This window comes from Topomyia yanbarensis, chromosome 3 (assembly GCF_030247195.1).
Source record: "Topomyia yanbarensis strain Yona2022 chromosome 3, ASM3024719v1, whole genome shotgun sequence".
In the NCBI taxonomy this organism is placed as follows: Eukaryota; Metazoa; Arthropoda; class Insecta; order Diptera; family Culicidae; genus Topomyia; species Topomyia yanbarensis.
Window position 1 is genome coordinate 259,805,946 of NC_080672.1, and position 22,153 is coordinate 259,828,098.

The 22,153-nt window shown below is 33.0% G+C and overlaps 1 protein-coding gene across 6 annotated transcripts in view; it reads left to right on the forward strand.

Annotated features, from left to right (window-relative positions):
* Positions 1 to 22,153, forward strand: part of LOC131691509 (triple functional domain protein) — a 245,888-nt gene that overhangs the window by 167,850 nt on the left and 55,885 nt on the right. For all 6 annotated transcript variants that reach the window (XM_058977989.1, XM_058977991.1, XM_058977990.1 and 3 more), the window contains exon 9: positions 136 to 211. In XM_058977989.1, coding sequence (XP_058833972.1) covers positions 136 to 211 — 76 coding nt within the window. The remainder of the gene's footprint in view (positions 1 to 135; positions 212 to 22,153) is intronic.

Sequence of the window (22,153 nt, forward strand, 5' to 3'; positions counted from 1 at the left end):
TGTGAATGAGATTTATGTCATTCCTACATGGCGCTGTAGTGGAGTTTGAACCCAAACCAAAATTGGATGACCAATTGCGTTTGATATATTGCGACATTGACTTTTATATTTTTTCTCTTTTTTTTCTCTTTTCAGAAGTTCCACAAGAGAACGATTGCATTTTACCTAATCAGCACACATCACCAGTCAACAAACGAAAGGGTTTCAGTGGGTGAGTATATCGCTTTTTCCTTTGTTTTGTTAATAGATTAATAAGGGACAATTCATAAATTATGTAATGCTTTTAGGGAGGGAGGGGGTACGACAAATAGTGACATATCGAGGAGGGGAGTAAGCTAGAACGATTCGTAACATGTTTTACCGAAGAAAAAAAAATTAAAATAATTTGGTACGTAATCGGGGAGCGGAGGATAAAGAAATTTATGACACTTGGAGGAGGCGTCAGTTTTGGGTAATTTTTGCGTTACGTAATTTATTAATGGTCCATAATACGTATACGAATCGTGATTATGAAGCCATTCTGTTGGAATTCTCTGAATTTGAATTAGATGATCAAGTTCAATCTCGAATTGCTGTTATTGTATTGGCATTAACATACTCTGCTAAACGAAAGTGTGAATGCAGTCCACATCCCATTGACCGGCAGTACTTTTATGAGAAAATTTGTCTGCGCTTATTTATTGATATACGAATTTATTTTTATCTAAAGATGCAAGCATTTTTAGCCCTGTAGATGAAAGATAGGTCTATTATACCTCTACCAACCTATTTCAAGAATGCCTGGTCTCACACGTACATTCTGAGATCGCCTTCGTGTATAGTAAGCCCTGCACCAATACGTTCACGTAACATTTGGATACTTCATATCTATTCACGCTTCCAGAAAGAAAATTAACATTGATTTTAGCATGTATTTAATTTAACAAAAATATTTTGATTATTTATATGTATGCGTCGAAAAGATCTCACCAACGTCCCGGCGTTTAATCAATTAATTGATTCGGCGAATATCTCTTCTATCATCGATCGACCATAGCGATGAATCAGTCATATTCAGGTGGCGCTGCAGACCAGACACCAAGTGAAAAGAACAGGTGTACTTTTTAACTAATTCGTATGATGCAGGTGCATATCAAAATTATTGGAAGTTGCGCTGGGCACGGTTGTTCTAGAAACGCCTTTGTTTGGCGATACGTTTGTAGATTTCTCCAATAATTACGGTGTTCGGATGAAGCCGAAGATCGTATTTGTTCTCTTAGCCAATTTGTTGAAATTGGCAGGACGGACTCAGGACCAACGAAGTCAATCGTTACACCTGCCTTGGTCAATTCGTCGACCCATTCATTTCCAGTAATACTTGAATGTCCAGACACCCAGACAAGATAGATAGTGATGATAATGCTTAGTTCTTCAATATGGGTTCTGCATGCGATCACTAGCTTAGGTCGTGATTTGTCTGAACAAGTGCCTTTATTCCAGCCTGACTTTCGGAGCAGATGTTTATAACTTTGCTGGACAAGCTCTGCTGAAGGGCCGATTGTATCCCGCACATAATAGCGAAGATTTCTGCTTAGAATTGCTTCAATCTTATTTCACGACAGTAGACACCATCACCAGCACGTCCCTCCATCAGAGAGCCGTCAGTGTAACAGGCCACTTGCGGTTTTTGTTGTTTCTCCGTATAGCCAAATAACCACTCCACTCGAGTAGAAATCTTCACTTGGAATATCCTGTAAGGAAAACTACACGTGAGTGTAATATCTCTGGGAGCAAGCATATCATCTTCGCATGTAACCATTTGTAACCATAGTCGAGTATGACTGGTAGCAAGATCAACATGGTTACTATTCCAAAACCTAGTAACTTGCAGGCTGTATGCACATGATAGTGCTTCTTGTTTGAGGTGTATGTGTAATGGTTTGATATTTAGAAGGGCTTCAAGGTCAAAAGTCGGAGTGTGGTGAAAGCACCAGTCAACACCATGAACGCCATTCTTTACAAAAGGTTTTGCTTTGACTGGACCGTCATCACCGCTGCCACCACACAAGGCATCCGTATGACAGAATTGGACGTACATTAGGTGTAAATCCAATAGATGTACTTAGGTTTGAAACTCCAGGTCTTTCCAAAAGTTCGTCTGCACTGCCCGAACGCCATGCATGCTTTTCGGACTCTGAACTCAATGTGAACAGACCAATTCAGTTTGGAATCCAATATAACTCCAACGTATTTGACTTCTTCGTCAAAAGAACCATTGAAGTTTTGTTTGGATTAACTGATAATTTAACTTGTCGACACCGCTGTTCGACAGCTCTTAATGCTTGTTGCATTAAGTCAAAGATGGTTCCAATGCAAAGTGCAGTAATTAGTATTTAGTAATCGTCAGCAAACCTGTAGGTTGGAAAGCCAAGCTCTTTGAGTTTTTCGACATGCCATCGGCAGCCAGGTTCCATGACATATGTAATAGAACGTCACCTCGCGGACAACCGCAAATACTCCACTTCCGTATCTCCGCTTGTCTTGGTGACGAACAAATAATTCGGTTACTAAGCATTGCGTTTATGCAGCCCGAGACACATGTAGATACCCCATGACCGCGCGTCGCTTCCGGAATATACTGAAAGCGTCAAAAGCACCTTCAATATCTAGGAACACACCCAAGCTAGATTGCTTGAGCGAGAAAGTCTTCTCAATGTTGCAAACAACATCGTCAAGCAAAGTGATGGTGGATTTCCCATACTATATGCATGTTGCATTTTGTGCAGTGGATATTCAACTAAATTAACGTTCCTGATGTGATGATCGATTATCCGATTATCGATTATTATTCTGAAGAAAAGAACTTAAACTAATAGGCTAAGTAAACTAACTCTTGGCTTCTTCATAGCTTGAGAAACTGGAGGAAAATCTAACAGTTATTTCTCGCCATGCTTTCGGGATATACCTGGTAGCAAGGCTAGAAAGCATAATCTTTTCCAGACGATTTGTATGGAGACAAGCTTCCAACTGCCTACTTGACCGATTCAGTGGTAACCAATCTGCGTGCTAACGCCCACGAGGAATAACCAAAATAAGATCTGTGAACATTGTCCAGCTCCGGAGAGAAGAGACAATTAAGAACGTCTTTTTTGTCCGTCAAATAAACATCATCTCTGGTTTTTAAAGAGTTCATCTGAAAATTTTTCGATTTAAAGAGAATTTGTTTAACCTGCTTGCCTCGTTCAGGCCAGAAACATTAATGCAGAGGTTTTGACAGCCAGCCCGTTCTGCAGATCTAATACATTTTTATATGCACTACGAGCGATACTGAAAGCCCTGGAGTTATCATGCTGACGCCGCTTCCAAGCTCTTCTCATATCCTTCTTCATTCTTTCAAGCTCAGCCCTCCACCACGGGGTTTCCATAATCGTTTTAACAGTACGAAGTGGATAAGCTTCTTCGAGGGATGCTACTGTGAATGAGTTTGTCGTATCCACGACGGCATCCAAGTCGTCTAGTTGTCTAATTGTTGGAAAACATCCATGAAATTTAGTCGCCAAGTTTTCCCACAAAGAGATCCCAGTTTGTAGATTAATGAGTACGATATGTTACCACATTAAGAGTGACATCAAGATGATCGAAAAATGTATATTTATGATCGGGTAGGGACGGTTCAGCTTCAATTGGAACCTGCCAATTTTCCAGCTCATGCGAAATTCTTTCTGAGCAAAGCGTTAGGTCTAACATCTCCTTTCTCCCATAGCTCGCACAAGTTAGTTGGTTTCCCACATTCAGAATATGAAGATTTGTACTACCTGTGTAGGGGAGAGAGGGTAACAGTGGATCAGCAGGAACTATGAAACATTCGCAATAAAATCATAACGCATGATCAGAATCGTCTCATTCTCTCATATTTCACGATTTCTAATTCTTTACACGTGTTGCTATATTTTGGAAGAGATCTGATAACTGTATCTCTTTTAATGGATATTTGTTTGTTTTGTGATAGCCAGAGTAAATTTGCAATGAAAAACATTATTCCATCTTTATGAGTTACCATTCATTGAATAAATGTTTAGTCTATTGCTATTTATAGCAAATTTTATGCTCAACATATGCCGCGAACAAAGTTTTTTGGTAACTTCTCATGGTTCTGTGTAATTTCACAATTTTCATGAATAGACCCATTGGGTAACTGTGGAACGAAGGAGTATGGGGAACAGTGATTATTTTTTGTTTTTGTGGTCTGTCTCAAAATGTGAATGGGTTCCGATTTTCAACAGTAAATACTACTCATATAGTGCAAAATTAGTAAATTTGGGCAATTTTTGTAGAAATTGTCTCTTATTTCAGGATTGCAGCTGATATGCATATATGGTGGTTCAATGTTACGCGATGTTATAGTGGATTCTTTCGTAAACAAACGATTTTCGCCTCAATATAACTTAAATTCAAAGCGTTAGGATCATTCTTCGTCAAAACAAAAGAATAAAATTTATAAGTAGAATATTTCCTTATAGACGACATCGTGTTTCATAGTTCCTACCCATGGGGCACACTGATACATTTTACCACCGACTGTTTATTATCCAAAAAATGTTATTTCCCGTGAATTTTACCTGCTGGAAAAAATATATGTATTAGTTAACAATAGAGTGGCACTATGTATCACTTTTGGTTACACAAATAACAAGTATTATCATCAAAATTAAATTGTAAAAAAAATGTGTTTCATTGTTACCCTCTCTCCCCTACTCCATCAGTTCAGAGACCCTCAGATTCATGTCTGAGCTGCCCCAAATGATGTGATGAGCATTTGCATCACTACCCACAATGAGCGGAAGCGCATTTCTGCTACAATTTGATTTAACGCTTTTGAAATCATCAGAAGATGATTCGTTATGCGGTAGAACAATATATACACTGTTTGTCTACATATGTTATCGACAGTCAATGTAACTGTGATTGCACAGATATCGCGAGTTGTGAGCTCCGATATGAGACACGGTGCAATTTTTTGCAAGAATGCAAGCACGAGGTATTTCACGGGGGTTAGTCATGCCTTGTCTTGAAGGTAGTGTTAAGTAACTTTCCAATATAGAAGTTTCTTTTATGAAAGTACGGTTCTTGAACCAATGCGATAGAAGCTTTATTTTCCTGCATAAGTTGAAATAGATTCATAGTTGCTGTACGTTTATACTGGAGATTGATTTGTGCTATTCTATCCATTGTTGATTATAAAACTGTACATTTCATTTCCAACATATATTGATGTAGCTCCAGTGTTTTGTAAGCAGCGCCATGTAGAGCCCTCGGACACGCGTTTTAGCAACATTCTGCTGGTGTTCGTCCGTTTCGGGACACCTTGTACGTTATGAATCTGGACCGTTTCATAGCCAAGTCCTGCCTCGAAATGTTCGGATTTTGCTTGAAATGAACTGCGCTCTGACGCATTATTCCCAGTTTTCGACAAGTTCCTGACTTGTCGTCCACTTACATCCATTCCTGGAACCTTTGGAGAACCCTAGAGACGGGTGAATGATGTAGATCCATCAGTTTTCTCAATGCAACAACTCAGGATTTTGCATGTAGGCGAACAAAATTCTTTCGGGAACGGTTTGCTTATTTTCTTCCATCTGCACAGGAATTGCAAAAATCAGCGGATACACTCTAAAGAAAACTGGACAAGATTAGTATAAGTCATAGCTCTAATCAAATGCAACACGAAACCACATTTGACCAGTTTAATATGTCCCCAAAATTTTGATTTACAACAGCAAAACAATTTTATGGGACCATTGGCACCAAAAAGTTGTAAATATTGTGCGGTATTGGGACAACAATATGAAAATCGCCATTTTTTGCGATTTTTTCATGAAAAATGTGCAAATGTGTTGGCTTCTTTCGGTATGGTTTCAATAAAAAATATCAATATAGAAAGAAGCCTTAGTCCGATAATTGTTTTCCTGTAGAAATCAATTAATTGATATATGGTAAAAAAAATATTTGGATTACATTTGGCATTCTTTCATCGAAGGGTTTTCCCTGTAGGTAAATAAACACGTCAAAAAATGACAGGTGTTTTACAACCGGGGACATTCCCTTATGAAAAACGCCAATTAGATTGACTGTCCTCTACGGCCACGAGACAGTATTTCCCTGGCAAAGAGCCAACGCGCCTTCAGTCGTTTACACGGAAATTTGCTACTAACATTCTGTGGCGGAGTGCAGATGGAAGACGGTATGTGGAAAGACGGCATATGAACCGCGAATTGCAACAGCTGCTTGGAGAACTATACATCTTCGTACGTACGTGTACACCAAAAATTGGTTAGCTGACGGGAGCTATGCTTGTCGTCGGAATGCCGGCCGATAATCTTGAAAAAAAATTACTCTTTAGGGATACTAGGAGAAAACGTGCGCAGTGAGCAAGGCGGTGACACTTCTTACTCTGATAGGATGACTACGTACAGTTCGAGCACGGATTTAGTTGAAATAATTTTGTTGATAATACCATGGACAATGCACAAGAATCGTTAAGCTTGGTGCTTTATATTGAGTTATGGACCGACGTTTTACACACACTTGTCACATGTTCTATCGAATTCCTTATGCACATGGAACAATTATATGTAGAATGGAAGTAGACTTCCTCTCATTTAATAGCAAGTCAATGAAATCCTAGATTATCCAGTTCGCGCGATAATCTTGAAAGGTATAGTTTCTTATATGAACACTAATGAGACGTCTTGGCTAACCTACTGCGAAGCATCCATGAATGAACCAGTTTACGGCCATGGGAATCATGAACTTTCATTCAATTCTATCTGGTAAAGATGCATGGGAAGTGTTGCAACCTATTTCGAATCTAGCTATTTGCAATCAAACCATGTATAATTCATAACAACCATGAAAATTTATTTATCGAGCTAAGGCAATCTTCCTATATAGCGTAAAAAATTGGTTTTCTGTGTTTGCTTATTTTTTAACTAAATTATGTTAAAATCGCCGTAGAATGGTTTTAGTCGAGAATATCTAACTTTTAGCGACTTTTAGACCTCTGTCAATATAAAACTCTTTCGAAAAAGTCCAATTAGAATTACATGTCATAGTCCATAAGCAGGTATCTGGTCACACAGCTATAAGGTCTGCGTTTATTATTATACTTTACGGACCGGGATGAAAATTATGAAAAGAGAAATGCCACACGCGTTGTTCGAATATTCGTATCTCTATTGAACTTCGAATAAAACATATGGGTCATTCCACGTCAGATTTACAACCAAACTTTTAATTCCTTCCAAAAAAATTTCTTACATTCTTTAGCTAAAAATAATTGACACTTATTTTTTTGGCTGAATATGATATTTTTTCAAGTTATTAGTTTTTGAACTTTTGAAGCTGAACATTTTTAATCACTGCTCGGAACGATTCGATATATGGAAAAAAGTTGTGTTTTCAAATGAACTTACCGAAAAAATTCACATTTTTTTTGTTATATAACTTCTGAGATTTGCAATTATTAGAAACAAATTATTTTTTTTTAAGTTGGACTATTTTTTTACTTATTATTTTCTTCAAATATTAAAAATAATGTTTAAAAGATTATGTAAAAATTATCCCTCGCAATTGTAGAATTTGTTCCCACCGTTACTAAGTTATTGAACTTTTTTTGTTAAAAACTTAGTTGTCTTAAAATAACTAACTAACTCAAAAAGTTTACTTTATATTGCAAATCTTTTCACAGCATTAACAATTTTGATCGATTTTTTGGTCATTTCACGAAAGTCTTAATAGTTAACATCGCCATTTTAATAATTCAGATTGTTAGGCTTAAAGAGCTGCATAATTTGTTCTTTGACATGATACACTTATCTTTTCTTGTTTTCAACTTGAATATTTTTATCTCATTTTAACTAATACTAGCTTTCATTAAAAAAAATATGGCACTTTTTGTACCTTTTCTTATTTTTATTCGAAAGCCAGGAAAATATTGCAAAGCAAAATGTATTAATACCTTTCAGTTAAGTGAATTTAGTATTCTTTTAGAAGTGAATTAGTTTAAAGTTAGTATTATTATTAGCATTTTCGTTATTTTCTTAAAATAGTAAATAATGAACATCTTTATTATTATCATGGAATTATTGCACTTCAGCAAGTTCTACAACTTTTTCTTTAACTCCATTCATTTTTATCACCTCGTTTCATATGCAAAAACAACGATTTCGAACCCACTACATTTGTGGTGAGGTGCTGTGTTGCTGTGTTAACTATTAAATTGCAGCGAAATGAAAAGCGATAGGGATAAAGTGTCAAATAACAAGTTAGGGGAATTATGGTTAAAACCGACACCTTAAGCTTAACAATTTTTCTAAGTTGCCACAAAACCAAAAAAATTATAGTTTATATGCAGAATTCTTCTTCAGAAAATTCTTAACAAGACTTAATTTTTTCAGCGCTTCAAAAAATAAATTTTATTAAAAATTATTGGTTATTCATTAAAAAACTTGGAGAACAAAGTGACTTTTTGTAGGCACTGCGGGTAAAACCGACACCCTATAGGGGTGAGATCTACACCCTTTAATTTATTTTCTCTCCACTTTATTAAAATCTTTAGCTTTATTCAAAATGAGATATATGCGTGAATAATAAAGTGTGAGTATGTATGATGCAAATATGTGCTTTTTATTGCTTCATCATGTAGTGAGGGGAAGAAAGTGCGAAAGCGTAGTACTATAAATAAGAGTATTTTATGCTATAGGATTATTTATTGATGAGTATTTCCAAATAATCCTTGCGCACATCGTTGCAACCTCCAGTGTCATATTATTTCGTAAGAGAAGACTTGCAAGCGTTCTACGTTCTGCTAATTGAATTCATGCACTTATAAGTGACACACACACTTCTTAGTAAAACTATCTTTTTCAGATTTGATTTTTCGGACTCTGATCATCAACGATCTATTGGGGTATACATAAGATCATTGTCTCATTGTGATAAAGTTCGTCTATGACAAACCAAGAGAACACTAGAAATTCGGTTTGATGAGCTTTTTGCAGAAATAGCAACAGCTTCGATAGAATCAGATAAGCAAAAATTCCAATTTTTGATTTTTAAAGAGACTTACAAGAAATAAACACAATAAAAGGATTTCTGTGTGTTTCTGCTAATACTATAGTGTTTTAATATGCTAATTGAAGTGTCACAAAAATCTCCAGTATTTTGAAATGAATCGCAAGTATACACAACCATCTTAACAGCGTGTCGGTTTTACCCTAACCATAGGGTGTCGGTTTTACCCCAAAAGCGCACATTTTTTTATAAAAGCAATTAAAAATATTGAATTTCTCAAACTCGTCTTCAATGCACCTAGTTGATAGGAAAGGCCGATAATAATAGGTACTGAAAATGGGGTGATTTGAAAAGCTTTTGTTCGGTTAAAACCTTAAAATCTAGCAACGAAATTTAACATCCAGACGAGTATGAACGCTGCTGTCGTATGTTTTGTTTATTTTTATGGCATTCGGCGTACTAACGTAAATCCAATTTTTCTTCAAATGCTCTAAATAAACGTACTAATAATAATGTATCATTATGAAATGAATAAAAATTTGATTTCTAGGAAATGTTGTGGGGTGTCGGTTTTTCCCACAATTCCCCTATAGAGAATGTTAAGGGACACCAAATGAACAATAGTAACGATAAATTTAGTTGATTAATAATTAGAATAATTAGAAGACTCTCCAAAAAACGCTAATTTTGAATTATTTTACTAGTAAGAAGTCATTTAGTACACTTAACTAAAAGATATTTGTACATACATCAAAAGGAAATTTTCTCAGCTTTACAATGAAGCCTTGGAAATAACGATATAAAGCATATTTTTTTAAATTAGAGTCTTTTAAGCACTTGCAAGTCGATTACACAAAAAGTTTAGTAATGAGTAAGTAATTGCAAAGAAACGAGAAGAGACAGGAATATGATGTTGAAGAACAAATTATGAATCGTCGTAAAATCCATTTTTAGATAATAGATATAGCTATAATCATAATTCATTATTTTGAGAAAATTAACAAAAACCTTATCAAAAACACTAACTTTTAACTACTTTACAACTTAATTAAAACTAATTAACTGAAAGATATGAGAACACCATTCCATAGGAAATTTTCTCACCTTTTCAATGCAACTAAAAAAATTAAAAAATAAAGTATACTTTTTGAGTTAGAGGTATTTTAAGATGAATAAGTTTTTTACACAAAAAGTTCAATAACTCTGTAACGGTTGAGATTTGATGGTATGTGTAGATCGATTTTTTCCACAAATATGACAACCAAACACCCTGTACTCGTTTAATAAATACTATTTAATGAATATTAAATCTTAATTATTATTATTGCAGAATTCTTTCTTTCATGAGCTGTTCTTCAAGGCACATATTTTTTGACAATTGCACCATACACGCATATAAGATCTAATATAATTTAATGTGCGTTATTCATACATAAGTATAAATGGGATTAGTTTTAAACAAGAGTGTAGAAACTATTGCATTAATGTTTAGCAGTGTACAGCAACGAAGTATATTCATGCCGAATAAAATGTTGATCGAGTTTAATCAGCTTCCTAGTAATTCTTCAACATTAAAAAAATTAAAACATTTATACTCTTACCTCCCGAGGCCATCACCCCAAAGAAGTTCCAATAATCCATTATGTCTAACGTATATTATACCTAATGTCCATTATGCCGAACATATGTTTGCCAAACGACCGTATTCCTAGCGTAATTAAGCCTAATGGGGCACACCCCTTTGAAATATCTGCCTATCCCATTCACGAATCGCATTCGCTCTCTGTTTAAGGGGCACATGTGACCTTATCTCAGTTTACTATTGTCAATAACGCGTTGAAATGCTTGACCTGAAAATTCTATTTTGCTCAATTTTTTCAGGAATTCGCGGCCAAAAAGACATAATTGAGTTCCAAAAAATTGAAAGTCTCTCCATAAAGTAGAAACACCGGTTAATCTTAAACAGCATCATTAAGAAAAAAATAGATTGTGTACGAAAAACTGAAAACAAAAAAGGATGGAAATACCAGCAAGTGCATTGCATATTGATTCTTGATATTTAAAAAAAAATGGTATTTTTACAAATATTTCAGAAATGTCTGAAAAATGGTTCACAATAGCCATACAATTCATTATTCAAATATTTTTTTCGAAATTTTAAATTCATGTATTCAATTTTTTCAGTACATTCAATTCGTGGATTGTATTCATTTTATTTATTTTATTTATTTGGTTAATTTTAATTATTTGATCGTTTTATTTTAATCATTCATCACTCACATCATTCAGCGTTCTTTTTATTCATTTTGTAGATTTGAGTTCATTGTATCTATTTTAATCATTTCGTTCTTTGGATTCATTCTGACCAGAACATTTTATTCATACACACTTAAAAATATTTACATCTTGCAAGATGCACATAAAAGGAGCGTCACCAATCACTTGAATTTAAATTCCAGAACACGCAAAAATATGAATCGCTCACGATTCCCCTTCTTTTCAACCAATCGTTACATCAAAAGAGACACAATATTTTATTTCAAATGCCATAACATGTAAAAATCTAATATCAGACTGCAAAATACGTCTGCATGTTGTTTACGTCAAATGTACTTTTCTTTTTTTCTTAGTGTGTATCATTCATTATTATTAGAAGTTAAAAATTCATTAAATTATTAATTAAAAATTCATTAAATTATTATTTATTTTTCATTGTTTTATTTTTACGCTTTTTGTTTATTTTTTCCAGTTCGTATATTTTATTCAATTTCTTCATTTGAATAAGCTGATTAATTGTTTTCAGTCATTATTTTATTCATTTCATCCAAATTATTATTTGGACCCAATTTAATTTATTTTATTAATTTTATGAGGTTGATGGGTTTGACGGTTTTGCAAACATCATTAAGCATATTTCGGACATCAGTTTTTAAGACAGACAAAAAAGATGGCTATTGAATTACGCCTCAATAGTGGTATATCGAGGAAACCGAAAGGGTTTATGGGCCTTTTTTATGTTTTGTGTTTTTTTCAGAGGTGGGAAAAAACCGGTTTAGTACCGGTGCGGTAAACCAAATTTTCACACGATTTTGTGTTTCCTTTACATCGTGTGCGGTCTTACCGCTGGTTGTGTTTCAACGAGACACGAAAACCAAACCGAGTTTCGTTTACACAGCACCGTGGTTTGGTGTTGATTTTCATTTACCGGTGCACGAGTATGGAACGAAACACGAGAATACCGAAACCAAACTTCGGCTGTGTTGCGGTTGTGTATTCGGGTTGATGTTTATCGGCTATGCTAGTGCTGCCAGCATTTTTATTAGAAATTCATTGCATATTTATTTTAGATATAATGTCAGGTATTTTTTCGGTAATTGAAAAATTGTTCTGAGACATCTTCCATGTACAACAAAAATGTTCCTCGTCGTTTTGGAAAAAAATAAATGACTTACCTTAAATCAATATTACGGCATTTTCATGATGATTTATCATCAGTAACTTTGCAATATGGGTATGTTTGGTATGGGGAACTGCCCAAAAATCGAAAGTAAAAGGAAGTTTATTAGCCTTCGCTATTTTTATATGAGAGCAAGAGTGGAGTAAAATTTTGTTCAGAGCAAAAGTGGGTTAAAATATTCCCTTAGATCCGAAATGGTATATTTATCAAAACTTCAGGCAAAGCGGGTCAAATATCATTTAGCGCAAAAATTGTTCGACAAAATTTTCAGAGCAAGAATGGTATAGAATATTAACCCATTTTTGCGGTACGAAAATAATACATAGGTTCATAACAGGTGTTCAGAATATTTCTTATTCGGACTTGTGAACAGAAATCGTAAGATTTTGGATCCGTATAGGTCAGCAGACACCGAAAATTGACCATTACCTCCATTTTAAAATCCAAGATGGCGACTTCCGGTTACCACAAAATAGTGAGAACCACCATCAATATGGGTGTCATTTGAAAGGATATGGTCAGCAAACACCGAAAATTGACCATTAGCGCCATTTTGAAATCCAAGATGGCGACTTCCGGTTACCACAAAATAGTGAGAACCACCATCAATATGGGTGTCATTTGAAAGAATATGGTCAGCAAACACCGAAAATTGACCATTAGCGCCATTTTGAAATCCAAGATGGCGACTTCCGGTTACCACAAAATAGTGAGAACCACCATCAATATGGGTGTCATTTGAAAGGATATGGTCAGCAGACAACGAAAATGGACCATTAGCGCCATTTTGAAATCCAAGATGGCACTTCCGGTTACCACAAAATAGTGAGAACCACCATCAATATGGGTGTCATTTGAAAGGATATGGTCAGCAGACACCGAAAATTGACCATTGGCGCCATTTGGAATCCAAGATGGCGACTTCCGGTTATCACAAAATAGTGAGAACCACCATCAATATGGGTGTCATTTGAAAGGATATGGTCAGAAGACACCGAAAATTGACCATTAGCGCCATTTGGAATCCAAGATGGCGACTTCCGGTTACCACAAAATAGTGAAAACCACCATCAATATGGATGTCATTTGAAAGGATATGGTCAGCAGACACCGAAAATTGACCATTAGCGCCATTTTGAAATCCAAGATGGCGACTTCCGGTTACCACAAAATAATGAGAACCAACATCAATATGGGTGTCATTTGAAAGGATATGGTCAGCAGACACCGAAAATTGACCATTAGCGCCATTTGGAATCCAAGATGGCGACTTCCGGTTACCACAAAATAGTGAAAACCACCATCAATATGGATGTCATTTGAAAGGATATGGTCAGCAGACACCGAAAATTGACCATTAGCGCCATTTTGAAATCCAAGATGGCGACTTCCGGTTACCACAAAATAATGAGAACCAACATCAATATGGGTGTCATTTGAAAGGATATGGTCAGCAGACACTGAAAATTGACTAATAGCACCATTTTGAAATCCAAGATGGCGACTTCCGGTTACAGTAATGTTTCGATTATATCACTATGCGTTTATATCAATACTCGTTTATATCACCCTCGAATATATCACGGTTTTATCTCGATTATTTCACTCTTTTTTGAAATACAGATAAGGCACACTACATTTTGATCCAATTAAGCCACATGTTGTGTCCTGGCACTTTTGGGGTTTTTTTACAATTGGTTTGCTTATTTACATATAGGGTAATGACCCTGGTAACATTTGAGGTTTTATGGCACTCTTGAAGCCCTTCTTAAAACTTAGAATGCTCTTGTAGTGTGCTATAAAACTAGAAATGCTACTTGGGGAGCCTATTATTAGGTTTCGGACTATTTCTTTAAGGGTTTATATATGATGAGGTCGGTCAAAAAATCGAACTTTTTTATTCTTTTATCTTAAAGTATAGATTCTTAAGAAAGTATCTGAAATTTTTATAGAGGTATAAGTAGTAGAAGCAGTTATAGCGCTGTTTATCTTGTTCCTTTAAGTGAAGACAGGGCGTGGCGCGAAACTTCAAACGTGAATAGTCTCGAAATCATGTTTTACCAAGACGTTGTTGCAATGACTGAGATTGCCGAAATATTCTTCGACCGATTTCAATTTTAGTTTTAAATTCTTCGTAACTTATTTGCCGTGTCCTTAAGGGACCGTTTGGTGTAGCAGGTAAACAAATCGACTTCTTTTTTAAATTGGTAGTTATCAGCAAGAAAATCTAACAAAATAATGAGAAAAACAAATTACGCAAGATATGGAGGTATGCCTAGATATGCATTTTCTCTTGAATCGATGTGAATACTTTTCTTTTGAAAGGACAACATCAACAATTGGTGATGGGACTATTTCTATGGATGTTGAAACAACGAGAACTGAATCGTAATCTCTTCGAATACACTGATTTTGCTGGTCAAAATATTTGTCCAAAACTTTAATGTGGCAGATTCCTTTAAGTTTAGTTTTGGGTTGTTCAACTATTTTAAGAAACGATATATGCTACGTAAGGTGAAGCTTTTACCCAATGCGTTGAACAAAGATGGTAGACGCTGCCATCGGCTTCAAATGGGTAGTGTGATTATAGAAAAATAGGCCCATTACCCTACCATGATTTATTCTTTTGACTAACTTGACCTTATCATTACTTTTAATTTATAGAAATACATGGATTAATGCTTGAATGTAATTTTTTGGTTTGTTTTGAATATATCACGCTTCAAATATATCACGCTAAAATACAGACCGACCGTGATATAATCGAAACATTACTGTACCACAAAATAGTGAGAACCACCATCAATATGGGTGTCATTTGAAAGAATATGGTCAGCAGACATCGAAAATTGATTGATTTGACTGATTTGATTGATTTGATTGATTTGATTGATTTGATTGATTTGATTGATTTGATTGATTTGATTGATTTGATTGATTTGATTGATTTGATTGATTTGATTGATTTGATTGATTTGATTGATTTGATTGATTTGATTGATTTGATTGATTTGATTGATTTGATTGATTTGATTGATTTGATTGATTTGATTGATTTGATTGATTTGATTGATTTGATTGATTTGATTGATTTGATTGATTTGATTGATTTGATTGATTTGATTGATTTGATTGATTTGATTGATTTGATTGATTTGATTGATTTGATTGATTTGATTGATTTGATTGATTTGATTGATTTGATTGATTTGATTGATTCGATTGATTTGATTGATTTGATTGATTTGATTGATTTGATTGATTTGATTGATTTGATTGATTTGATTGATTTGATTGATTTGATTGATTTGATTGATTTGATTGATTTGATTGATTTGATTGATTTGATTGATTTGATTGATTTGATTGATTTGATTGATTTGATTGATTTGATTGATTTGATTGATTTGATTGATTTGATTGATTTGATTGATTTGATTGATTTGATTGATTTGATTGATTTGATTGATTTGATTGATTTGATTGATTTGATTGATTTGATTGATTTGATTGATTTGATTGATTTGATTGATTTGATTGATTTGATTGATTTGATTGATTTGATTGATTTGATTGATTTGATTGATTTGATTGATTTGATTGATTTGATTGATTTGATTGATTTGATTGATTTGATTGATTTGATTGATTTGATTGATTTGATTGATTTGATTGATTTGATTGATTTGATTGATTTGATTGATTTGATTGATTTGATTGATTTGATTGATTTGATTGATTTGATTGATTTGATTGATTTGATTGATTTGATTGATTTGATTGATTTGATTGATTTGATTGATTTGATTGATTTGATTGATTTGATTGATTTGATTGATTTGATTGATTTGATTGATTTGATTGATTTGATTGATTTGATTGATTTGATTGATTTGATTGATTTGATTGATTTGATTGATTTGATTGATTTGATTGATTTGATCGATTTGATTGATTTGATTGATTTGATTGATTTGATTGATTTGATTGATTTGATTTGATTTGATTTGATTGATTTGATTGATTTGATTGATTTGATTGATTTGATTGATTTGATTGATTTGATTGATTTGATTGATTTGATTGATTTGATTGATTTGATTGATTTGATTGATTTGATTGATTTGATTGATTTGATTGATTTGATTGATTTGATTGATTTGATTGATTTGATTGATTTGATTGATTTGATTGATTCGATTGATTCGATTGATTTGATTGATTTGATTGATTTGATTGATTTGATTGATTTGATTGATTTGATTGATTTGATTGATTTGATTGATTTGATTGATTTGATTGATTTGATTGATTTGATTGATTTGATTGATTTGATTGATTTGATTGATTTGATTGATTTGATTGATTTGATTGATTTGATTGATTTGATTGATTTGATTGATTTGATTGATTTGATTGATTTGATTGATTTGATTGATTTGATTGATTTGATTGATTTGATTGATTTGATTGATTTGATTGATTTGATTGATTTGATTGATTTGATTGATTTGATTGATTTGATTGATTTGATTGATTTGATTGATTTGATTGATTTGATTGATTTGATTGATTTGATTGATTTGATTGATTTGATTGATTTGATTGATTTGATTGATTTGATTGATTTGATTGATTTGATTGATTTGATTGATTTGATTGATTTGATTGATTTGATTGATTTGATTGATTTGATTGATTTGATTGATTTGATTGATTTGATTGATTTGATTGATTTGATTGATTTGATTGATTTGATTGATTTGATTGATTTGATTGATTTGATTGATTTGATTGATTTGATTGATTTGATTGATTTGATTGATTTGATTGAGTTGATTGATTTGATTGATTTGATTGATTTGATTGATTTGATTGATTTGATTGATTTGATTGATTTGATTGATTTGATTGATTTGATTGATTTGATTGATTTGATTGATTTGATTGATTTGATTGATTTGATTGATTTGATTGATTTGATTGATTTGATTGATTTGATTGATTTGATTGATTTGATTGATTTGATCGATTTGATTGATTTGAGTGATTTGATTGATTTGATTGATTTGATTGATTTGATTGATTTGATTGATTTGATTGATTTGATTGATTTGATTGATTTGATTGATTTGATTGATTTGATTGATTTGATTGATTTGATTGATTTGATTGATTTGATTGATTTGATTGATTTGATTGATTTGATTGATTTGATTGATTTGATTGATTTGATTGATTTGATTAATTTGATTGATTTGATTGATTTGATTGATTTGATTGATTTGATTGATTTGATTGATTTGATTGATTTGATTGATTTGATTGATTTGATTGATTTGATTGATTTGATTGATTTGATTGATTTGATTGATTTGATTGATTTGATTGATTTGATTGATTTGATTGATTTGATTGATTTGATTGATTTGATTGATTTGATTGATTTGTTTGATTTGTTTGATTTGATTGATTTGATTGATTTGATTGATTTGATTGATTTGATTGATTTGATTGATTTGATTGATTTGATTGATTTGATTGATTTGATTGATTTGATTGATTTGATTGATTTGATTGATTTGATTGATTTGATTGATTTGATTGATTTGATTGATTTGATTGATTTGATTGATTTGTTTGATTTGATTGATTTGATTGATTTGATTGATTTGATTGATTTGATTGATTTGATTGATTTGATTGATTTGATTGATTTGAGTGATTTGATTGATTTGATCGATTTGATTGATTTGATTGATTTGATTGATTTGATTGATTTGATTGATTTGATTGATTTGATTGATTTGATTGATTTGATTGATTTGATTGATTTGATTGATTTGATTGATTTGATTGATTTGATTGATTTGATTGATTTGATTGATTTGATTGATTTGATTGATTTGATTGATTTGATTGATTTGATTGATTTGATTGATTTGATTGATTTGATTGATTTGATTGATTTGATTGATTTGATTGATTTGATTGATTTGATTGATTTGATTGATTTGATTGATTTGATTGATTTGATTGATTTGATTGATTTGATGGATTTGATTGATTTGATTGATTTGATTGATTTGATTGATTTGATTGATTTGATTGATTTGATTGATTTGATTGATTTGATTGATTTGATTGATTTGATTGATTTGATTGATTTGATTGATTTGATTGATTTGATTGATTTGATTGATTTGATTGATTTGATTGATTTGATTGATTTGATTGATTTGATTGATTTGATTGATTTGATTGATTTGATTGATTTGATTGATTTGATTGATTTGATTGATTTGATTGATTTGATTGATTTGATTGATTTGATTGATTTGATTGATTTGATTGATTTGATTGATTTGATTGATTTGATTGATTTGATTGATTTGATTGATTTGATTGATTTGATTGATTTGATTGATTTGATTGATTTGATTGATTTGATTGATTTGTTTGATTTGATTGATTTGATTGATTTGATTGATTTGATTGATTTGATTGATTTGATTGATTTGATTGATTTGATTGATTTGATTGATTTGATTGATTTGATTGATTTGATTGATTTGATTGATTTGATTGATTTGATTGATTTGATTGATTTGATTGATTTGATTGATTTGATTGATTTGATTGATTTGATTGATTTGATTGATTTGATTGATTTGATTGATTTGATTGATTTGATTGATTTGATTGATTTGATTGATTTGATTGATTTGATTGATTTGATTGATTTGATTGATTTGATTGATTTGATTGATTTGATTGATTTGATTGATTTGATTGATTTGATTGATTTGATTGATTTGATTGATTTGATTGATTTGATTGATTTGATTGATTTGATTGATTTGATTGATTTGATTGATTTGATTGATTTGATTGATTTGATTGATTTGATTGATTTGATTGATTTGATTGATTTGATTGATTTGATTGATTTGATTGATTTGATTGATTTGATTGATTTGATTGATTTGATTGATTTGATTGATTTGATTGATTTGATTGATTTGATTGATTTGATTGATTTGATTGATTTGATTGATTTGATTGATTTGATTGATTTAATTGATTTAATTGATTTGATTGATTTGATTGATTTTATTGATTTTATTGATTTTATTGATTTGATTGATTTGATTGATTTGATTGATTTGATTGATTTGATTGATTTGATTGATTTGATTGATTTGATTGATTTGATTAATTTGATTGATTTGATTGATTTGATTGATTGTTTTCAATTTGATTGATTTCATAGCTTTCATTGTTTTCATTGATTTAATTGATTGTATTGATTGCATTAATTTCAATGATTTGATTGATTTGATTGATCGCATTGATTGCATTGATCGCATTGATTTCATTGATTGTATTGATTTCATTGTTTTTATTGATTTCTTTGAAGTCATTAATTTCAATTTCAACATTGTTACATTAGCATCAACGACTTTCCCGAATCAAACATATCTACATTTATCGGTTTCATACGATTATTCGCCAAGAAAGGTAGCCATTTTGAATTTCGTGTCCGTTTCTTGGTTTTTAATATGGTAAAGAACATCAATTGTGAAACGTTAACAATCGCCTAGAACCTAACATTTCGATATTGCCCCATCGACTCTCAACAACTAACCTTATTCAATTCCGTTGTTTATTCGGCAGCACTGCACATGAATTTACTGCCTCTTCTTTCAACCGAAGCACCGCGTACAGAAAAAAACCAGGTTCGGTTTTCTAAAGCCGAACCGATACCGCTGTTTAGAATACATTAACACCAGTTGAAAATCGTGCACACATGTAAACGGTGCTGAGTGACTCGGTTTGGTTTTCAAAACCGACATTCGATCCAGGTTGTCATTTCGTTTACCGTGTGAACGAAATCAAAACCGCACACGATGTGGATCGCTCGTTTACACGTGTTGAGACTTTGAGCACCATACCAGTGACTGTACGTACCGGTTGGTTTTCTTACCCACCTCTGGTTTTTTTCATACTCTGCATCATCTGTTTTTTATACTCACTGTGGATTGACTTTTTCTGTGGGCTATGTTTGCAAATATTGTTCAACAGTAGCGGTAGTGTTTGTCGGCACAACTCGCAGTGGGGATCATTGTGTGTCGATTTATCGGTCGACTTTGTCACCGTGCACAGACTAATTAACTAAAAAATGCAAAAGTAGAAGCCTATAAGTGGTTGTGTTGTAATAATTTTGGTTTTTAGTACTAGTGTACAATTGTTATGGGCAAATCGTATGTCTACCTGTGTATGTGTTCGTCTAAGTATTTGTGACACCTGGGCCAGGGAATTGATGCAGAACTGATAGATGATAGAATAGTGGGTACTCCCTCCCAAGATTTGTTGTTCACTTTTTTCCCAATATTCCATTCGTGCATTAGATTCGATTCATTCGGGAAGATCGGATTGCATAAATTAAGATAGGATTAATTTATCGACGCACGTGAGTCATCCTTTCCTGGTCAGCGTAGCATGATGAATTTCTAACAGATTGCAATTGTCGTTAATGGTTAATAAATATCATTTACAGGCATTTAGATGAGTTCAAGTAGTAGTCTTTTTTCGGTATATGATTTTTCCTTTTATTACTATATCTTAAGTTAGATCCATATTACCACTCACTAACACAATCAATTGCATATTATCTCATATACACTCACAATCTTTCTCATTTCAAACTTACAGACGCTCGTGGCCTTTGCGATGACACGGTCACAAACGCGAACATTCAATTGCAATCTTACACACATACTTACGCCTGCGATTTCGCCAACAATGAAACACTCCGGTGAACGTTTTAGCACTTATAAATTTACAAACGCGGTCTTAAGAATTAACCCACTGCTCGTCAATCATGAATCGGGTTCCCTATTCCCTGCCCTAGCAGCCTAGGTCATGCCTTCAGTTTGACTAATAAAAAAATGAAGCTCAAAGCTACAACGTTCCATGGTAACATGACCGGAAATTCTAGTAATGTGGAAGAACTCACTCTCTTCTAGTATTTGAACCCTAAACCAGAGGTGGGTAAGAAAACCAACCGGTACGTACATTCACTGGTATGGTTCCCGAAATCTCAACACGTGTAAACAAGTGATGCACATCGTTTTCGGTTTGGATTTCATTCACACGGTAAACGAAAGAAAAACCTCCACCGAGTCTCAGTTTCTAAAACCAAACCGAGCCACTCAGCACCGTTTACATGTGTGTACGAATTTCATCTTGTGTTGATGTATTCCCAGCAGCGGTTTCGGTTTGGCTTTAGAAAATCGAGCCTGGTTTTTTCTGTACACGGTGCTTCGGTTGAAAGAAGAAGCAGTAAATTCGTCTGCAGTGCTGCCGAATAGACAACTGAATTGAGTTCAATTAGTTGTTGAGAGTCAATGGGGTAATATCGAAATGGCTGGTTCTGAGCAGTTGTTAATAGTTCAACAATTGATGTTTGTTTCCATGCTGAATCATGAAATGTAGATATGCTTGATTTGGCAAAGTTGTCTAGGGCATACAAATTGATGTTAATGTCAAAATGTTTAAATTGAAATTAAAGAAAACAATGAAATAAGCGATGTCAATAAAATAACAAAAACAATAAAATCAATTAAATTAATGAAATCAATA